This window comes from Sinocyclocheilus rhinocerous, unplaced genomic scaffold, assembly GCF_001515625.1.
Source record: "Sinocyclocheilus rhinocerous isolate Xijiao unplaced genomic scaffold, SAMN03320098_v1.1 scaffold1211, whole genome shotgun sequence".
In the NCBI taxonomy this organism is placed as follows: domain Eukaryota; kingdom Metazoa; phylum Chordata; class Actinopteri; order Cypriniformes; family Cyprinidae; genus Sinocyclocheilus; species Sinocyclocheilus rhinocerous.
The window spans coordinates 672871-680737 of record NW_015670979.1 but is presented as its reverse complement, the minus strand read 5'-3'; the positions used below and the strand labels follow the sequence as shown (position 1 = coordinate 680737).

General features: G+C 36.9%; 1 protein-coding gene and 1 long non-coding RNA gene across 3 annotated transcripts in view; both read right to left on the bottom strand.

Moving 5' to 3' along the window:
* Positions 1-4068: 4068 nt before the first annotated feature.
* On the bottom strand, positions 4069-4782 carry LOC107734440 (uncharacterized). Of its 2 annotated transcripts, none has more exons than XR_001639094.1 (3): positions 4712-4782; positions 4431-4582; positions 4069-4097 (listed from the first exon to the last, which is right to left on the bottom strand). It is a non-coding gene; the product is annotated as an uncharacterized LOC107734440 (long non-coding RNA). The 2 variants fall into 2 exon arrangements; XR_001639095.1 differs by lacking the exon at positions 4069-4097 and adding an exon at positions 4210-4253.
* Positions 4783-5523: 741 nt separating this feature from the next.
* The window catches only part of LOC107734466 (stAR-related lipid transfer protein 13), a 45021-nt gene continuing 42677 nt past the window's right edge, over positions 5524-7867 (bottom strand). Inside the window, exons 13-14 of the mRNA XM_016546440.1 lie at positions 7382-7558; positions 5524-6490 (exon numbers count right to left, since the gene is read on the bottom strand). Coding sequence (XP_016401926.1) covers positions 6373-6490; positions 7382-7558 — 295 coding nt within the window. The 3' untranslated portion in view covers positions 5524-6372. The remainder of the gene's footprint in view (positions 6491-7381; positions 7559-7867) is intronic.

The following is a 7867-nucleotide window of genomic DNA, read 5'->3' as shown; positions in this document are numbered from 1 at the left end:
CCCAGCGCTGGGTTATATTTAACCCAGCATTTTTTAGAGTGTATATTCTCTATAATTTATATTAATATACAAATTTATTAAGACATCATTTGGCCCATTTATAAACCTTTTTTTCTCTTGTGAGCACCTCAATCCTCACTGTTTACATCAATCTGGCTCTCAATAGTATGCACAAGCCTCTTACAGCTACTTTGTTTGTCACACTTCTCTGTCACACATACACACTCACACAGATGCACAGACCTCTCCTTCAACACAAAAGACTTGTTAGTAAACCAGCATTGTTGCTTTCACAAGAGTGCTAAACAAAGGTCTGCTTTCTGTTGTGATTTTCTGCATTTCCTTTTTAACCCAGCGCTGGGTTATATTTAACCCAGCATTTTTTAGAGTGTATATTCTCTATAATTTATATTAATATACAAATTTAGTTGTCTGTTGAAGAGAAGCCTTCAGATGGAGAAAGGGAGATAGGACAATGAGTCATAGGGCAGCAGATGAGATGAATCCTGAATTCAATAAAATCACCACATCAAAACCATGTACTCTCCAGTCATGACCGCAGACCGTGATAGGATATTTTTCTGGTTGCTTGGTTTTTATGACTCACACACTGTGCTGGAATAGCCTGCCCACAACTGAATCTCATTGGTTTACAGTCCTGCTTTGGTTCATTTTCAATTAGATGATTTCCAGCAACACAAGCAATAGGTAAAAATATGAGTTTTCATTTACACCTGATACAACTGGACACTGCAATTGAGTACACAACTACTAGTAACTAACAGAAACTTGAGGACTTAAAATCAAAGTTTGCAATGTTGTGATTCAACTCATAGCCCGTTGGTTTGTTTCAAGGCTTATAACACTTTAATGAAGACTTTTGAAAAATCCCTATGGGAAAAATAAATGGGAATAATACTTTCAGAACCAAGGCCGCTGAAAAGGTGAATAGGCACTGTTGCACTCTATTGCTTCTCTTCACTGTAAAAACAATACAGATTTAACTGACTTTTTTCAGACCTGCATTAATATTAAATTAAAGCGACAGTCCAATCAAAATGGCAATGAAAATTCTGGCATCATTTACTCACCCTCATGTCATTCCAGACCTCTATGTCTTTCTTTGGTGGAAGACAAAAGAAGATATTTTGAAGAATTTTGGTAACCAAAAAGTTTCGGTTCCTATTGAGTTCCATTTTATGGACAAGAAAGATATTCATACAGGTTTGGAACGACATGAGGTGGACTATCCCTAAAACAAACAACTGAAAAACAAAGCAAATCCTATAAACTATACAAACAATAAATCATAGTAAATAAGGACAACTAAACAACAAGAGAGGTTGTGCGGGTCAGGATGGAAAGGGAAAATGATAACAATAGACTGATAAAGAAAAAAAATTATTCTGTGCATTTTATCCAACTGGTGAGGGGAAAAAAGCGGCCGTTGAGCTCCCCTGCAATCCTGTGCATTGTGTGGGAAATGGAAGGAGAAACAAAAGAAAAGAAGAAAAGACAACAGAGGAGAGTGCTAGAGGGGCCAGGAGATAGTGAGGAAGTCAGTGACATGAACAAAATGGTAGCCAAGGCAACTGTATTTCTCTCTTTTTTTGTCTGTCTGTCTCTCTGGGGCTGTACGGAAATGTAGTTGTTGTTTTTTTCTATGTATGTGTCTTTGATTCTCTCTTTCTCTCTCTCTGCATGTACATAGACATTATGGTCATATCCAGCCACCAAACTGTCACTCTGTCTACTCTAAAAGCATGAGAGGCTGGAAATAAACAGGAGAAAGGCAGTTTAAGGCAGTTTTCTTTACTCCAAACACAGTGATGCTGAAATCCTGTATTGCTTTGCAGAGGCGTGTGACAGAAAGGTGGACAGTAAACAGCTGAAGGTTGTTGCTGCACATTGCTAATCGGTGGCATTGCTAAATTCTGTGTTCCCAGGAGAATTATGCCTAAACAATCCATCTGATTTAAGCTATAGATGTGTTTATGAAATGTTTTGCTTTGTTGAAAGGCCAGACCAGACCGTATCCTGACCAAAGTGCAAAAACACTCAGAGTCTCTATCTCTCTCTCTCTCTCTCACACACACACTCAGACACAAACATCAATAATTCATCTATTTGATCTTTTATTTATTAATGACCTTATTGCTGTGCTTGGATTTGTCAGAGCTATAGAAAGGTTTTTTGTTTTGTTTTTTGGCCGATCACCTTAGGAATTTAATCTACTAAGCTTCCTCTGAAGCTGTGTGTGTATCCGCACTGAATCTTTGGAATAAAGTGAAAGATTCAGTCAGACGTCAACTAAAAAACAAGCCCAGACAGCATGGTGGTGTCAGAATATGATGATATGGTCACCATTTCCATGTCTGTGTTTTTAGATGCACAAACCCACTGTCATGCCTGCAGAGCAGTCGTCGATTAATACGGGTTTTTTCAATGGCTGATGCCAATGCAGACATCTAGAGAGCAGTGTGGGTCATGGCTGATATATCTATGATATTATAATAATTAAAAATTACAAGTGAGACTTGCACAAACAGGCTATAATTAAATGGACATTTTATAATGTATTTAATCAAAATTCACTCACAATAGTAGAAAATTCTGTCCTTTGAAAAACACTGCAATTCAAAGTTTTGTAAGATAATGTTTTTTCTTTTATGGTCACCAAGGCTGCTTTTAGTTTATCACAGTAATATTGTTAAACAGTTTTACAATTTAAAGTAACTGTTTTTAGTATATTTTAAAATTTATTCCTGTGATGGCAAAACTGAATTTTTTGCATTATTCATTGTCACATGATCTTTCAGAAATCATTCTAATATGCTGATTTGCTGCTCAAGAAACATTTCATATTATCATCAGTGTTGAAAACAGTTGTGCTTTTTAATATTTTTGTGGAAACAGTGACACTTTTTTTAAAAAACAGGTTTACAGCTGTCAGTAAATTTTTAATCTATTTGATCATTTATTTGAAATCGAAATGTTTTGTATCAAAGTAGCCTATAAGTCTTTGCTGTCACGTTTGGTCAATGTAATGCATCAAGTCAAGTCAAGTCAAGTCAAGTTTATTTGTACAGCGCTTTTCACGATACAAATCATTGCAAAGCAACTTTACAGCAAATTAAGTTTCTACAATATTTAGTGGTAGCTTATCAGTGGTGACTGTCAATTAATGTACATATGGCAGAAATGTACGGATATTTCGAATGAGTTAAACCTGTATCCTGTCTTCTGAGTAACATTGAGAATATCACTATATATTGTTGCAACACCGCCGCCACGACCAGTCTGACGGGGCTCATGCTTATAACAGTAGCTTGGTGGAGTAGACTCATTTAGACCAATATAATCATTAGGTTTTAGCCAGGTTTCAGTCAAGCAGAGTACATCAAAACGATTATCTGTGATTATTTCATTTACAATAACTGCTTTGGGTGAGAGTGATCTAATGTTTAGGAGCCCAAACTTTAAAAATTGTTTTTGTTCATTTATTTTACATTTTTCTGGTTTAATCACGATAAGATTTTTTCTAGATCCTGCATTAAATTTATATTTTGACCTCACTATTCGGGGAACAGACAGTCTTTATAGATTGGACAGCACAAGTACTTCTATCATTTAAGCGGGTAGAACACAAGTCATCAGGGCAGTTATTTGAGATTTGACTTACTAGTCATATGGTGTGTAGCGTCCTGGAGATGTTGTCCGACATGAGTTCTGTTCCGACTCTGCTGGGGTGCAGGCCATCAGTGCGAAAAAGCCTAGGACGCTCGCAGAAAAGATTCCAATTATTAACAAAGAGCAGTTTCTGTTCTTTACACCATGACAATAACCATTCATTTAAAGCAAAAAGTCTACTGAACCTTTCGTGTCCTCGTCGATACGTGGGAAGCGGTCCTGACACGATGATCGTCGTCGCGGGCGATGTGCGGCGCACCGTCTCGATCAGGCTCCTGAAGTCCCTCTTCAGTGTCTCCGTCTGCCGCAGCTTGGTGTCGTTAACCCCCGCGTGAAGCACGACCGCTCCGGTGCTCTCGTCGCCCTTCAGGATCGCGGGCATCATTGTTGAATAAAAATATTAATATCTTTAAAAAAAAGAAAAGAAAAACTTATAAGTGTGTGTTCTTTGAACTATGACATACAAACCATGAAAATAACTCATTCAGGTGTTGTTAAACAAGTAGACTTACATCATTTTCTGGCTCTCTTCAATTTTAACAGACTGCTTCTTGTATACTAGGCTATGTAGTAGACAAATACACAATTCCAGTTTTGAAACATCAACACTGTTCCATCAAATTAAAGGGCAGAACTAATTGTTGTATAAAATAAATAAATAAAAACACAGCACCATCGGAGATCACTCTTTCAGAAAGGAGAAGCAGAAAGGATGGTCGACATTATTAATGAAATCTGACCTTCTTTGGAATAAAGACATGCCATTGCTTGTTGCTCCCTAATGATGATGCATGGCCCGCAGTGAGTGTCCTCTGCCTTCCGTACTTCCGCGTATAAAGACGTGTTATTCAAATGGCGTGGATCAATAGTTCCCTTGGGACTCTCTGGGGTTCTGCAGACCCAGGAGAAAACACGATCACTGCTAATTACTGGCCATGCTGTTTAGAAGCAAATGAACAGTTCTATGACCTCTAAATTGCTATCCAAGTTGTTTGCTAGTATTACTCTAGTCTAAACTCACCCGTACTCCTCAGTCCTCAGGCGACGTCGACCACCCCACGCTACTATGGTGAATCCACACTGCCATCTGGTGGTTAGAGGTGAAATTATATATATATATATATATATATTTACTTATTTATTTTTTTATCGTTTGCTACCGAACATGGTACCGACTTAACAGTTTTTGGTCCAGACTCAAAACGATTCCTATGTGAACCGGACATGACTGTTAGATTGACCACAAACCAAAATACACCCCACACACAACAGTAAAACAGTACTGCATTGAGTTTTTATTTTCCACATTTCCAAATGATTGGAACTTGAATCACCCTGTTTTACTGTTCAAAAACAGACATTTCGCCTTCTCCGGCCACTGAGCTCAAGTCAAACCCAAATACACTGTTCCCATCTAAATAGCACTGAACAAGCTAGCTGATTTAACCAGCTTGCAATGATAATTCAAGCAAAAGACTGATATGAGGGGGGAAAAACAAAACAACTGAGCATAAAAGCAGATAAACCTGCCAATAAGCCTCATTTATGTACAAAATATGCAACCTGAATTGTATCTACACATTTACACACAAACACACGTAAATGTACAGCTTTGTGAATAGAATAGACATGCTTCCCAGAAGCAGTGAAATGAATTCATGTCCTAGACATTGTAGAGTGTGACAGTACACATATAACAATGACAATAATAATAATAAATAATAATAATAATGCATACTTGCAACAATCATTGGCATTTTCTAAATTATTTACAATATTGTTTGATTTTTAATCTTAACTAATTCATTTTGCATTATTAAAAGAGCACAATACTGTACCATTTATCATGATAATACATTATTGCTTACCTGGGACAATGAAAAAAAGGAATATTGTAATGATAAAACATTTCTTAAAACAGAATTTAGAAATAATATGCACTTGTAAATACTTCACATCAATACGTCACCAGGGTACAACCTTAGTTTAAAAATACAGTCACTGTAACACTAGCTTCATTCAAATGAGGATAAAACGCCTAAATACAGAGTTTTAAATAATGTTTAGACAATAACGTACCTATATTTGAATGCAGTACTTTAGCTTGAAATGCTTGATAAAACGAAACCAGACCTGCTGTTTTTTGATTAGCGTGAGGTGGCTTGTCATTCACATCTGTTTGTTGTAAGCGAAGCTCTAAAAGTGCTAGTTAAAGCTGTCTGCTGCAGTAAAGACTGGACAACAGGAAGCAGCGTTATGACTTTTTTACAGGCATGGCTTCATAGCTACGGTGGAGTCTGTCTCTTGTCACTTTCTCTGTCCATCTTTTCTCATCTCTCATCATATGCCCCAAAACACACAACAAAAGCCATTTCAAAAGTGGCAGTTTTGAACAGCTGCATAAATGTATATGAAATGAACGGACTAAATCAAATGCCCTATAAGGGGTAAAACACTCAAATATGAATCCCAGTGATCCACGGTCTATTAAACCAACAGGAAATGGCAGTTTGTTGTTGTTTAGGGGCTAGAAAAATACAAATAAACTAAAAATGTTCCATTTGCTCTTTTCTTCTCTCTTGAATCCCTCCTTTTCCTCGCCAAAATTCGTTTTCTGTGACCATTTGCCCTGACGTTGAACTACATCCCAGTTCCCTCATGCCTGACTCCATGTAGCCATGTTCAGATTTTGGTCTCTGGGCCCTCGGGATCCAGAGACAGGAAGGAGTTGCGGATGCGGGCGGCTTCGCTAGCACAGAGATGGCCGAAAGCTTTGTTGTACCACTCTGGAGACTTTCCTCTGGAACAGCAAGCAAATATACAGCATTTAGTGAAGCATTAAGACTTATGTACTGCGTTCATTACACATGCTTTGAGGACGCACTTGACAAAAAGGAATTTCTAATCAACCAGAGGAATAATTATGTTGAAATAAAACATCAAACAATTTAAAGACAATTATAACCATGTCTGTTATACTAAAAAACAATACACAATAATAATAAATATTATATAAAATGATATACTGTAGATTCAGAAAATATTCAGACCCCTTCGTTTTTTAACATTTAGTTATGTTGAAGCCTTTTAATAAAATACTGTAAAATATTTTTTTTCACATCAATCTACATTGCACATCCCATAATGACAAAGCAAAAACAGGCTTTGTAATAATTTAGCAAATTTCTTAAAAAGAAAAATCAGAATGCTCACAAAGGCTGCATTTACTTGATCAAAAATGGAGTAAAAACTATATACTTCAAAATAAATATTTTATTTTAATATATTTTAAAATGTAATTTACTACTGTGATTGCAAAGCTGAATTTTCCGCATCATTACTCCAGTCTTTAGTCACATGATCCTTCTGAAATCATTCTAATATGCTGATTTGCTGCTCACGAAACATTTCTTATCAGCGTTGATAACAGTTGTGCTGCTTAATATTTTTTGGGAAAATTATAATTTTTTTTCAGGATTCTTTGATGAACAAAGTTCAAAAGAACAGCATTTATTTTAAGTAATAATGTTTTGTAACAATTATACGAGTTATTAGTATCACTTTTGATCGATTTAATGCGTTCTTGCGGAATAAAACTATTATTTCTTTCAAAAAAAAAAAAAAGAATCTTACTGATCCCAAACATTTGAACAGTAGTGTATACTTGAAGAGTTGCTTTCAATGCACTTACTTCAGATCAGCTCTGCATATATGTGTGAGTCTGGACTTCCCAGAGCCACACGGTTCAAGCAGATACTGGGATTCCAGAATTATTCCTCTCACTCCGGCCAGCTGTGGGCTTTCCTCATGATCGATCGACACCGACACCAGCACACACACACCTTTTGGCATTTCTGTCCTCCACGTCCTAAACAGAAATGAGAACACCATCAATATAAATCACAGTAAACACACTGATAGTGCATCTGCCATCCCCTACACAGACACAAGAGATGTAAGTGTCAGTCTGCCAAGTGCAAATTTGATTAAAGGGGTCATATGATGCGATTTCAAGTTTTCCTTTCTCTTTGGAGTGTTACAAGCTGATTGTGCATAGATAAGATCCCTGAAGTTGCAAAGACTAAAGTCTCAAAACCAAAGAGATATTCTTTATCAAAGTTAAGACTCTGCCACGCCCCCCTAAAACGGCTCGTTCTAACACACCCCACATATCTAC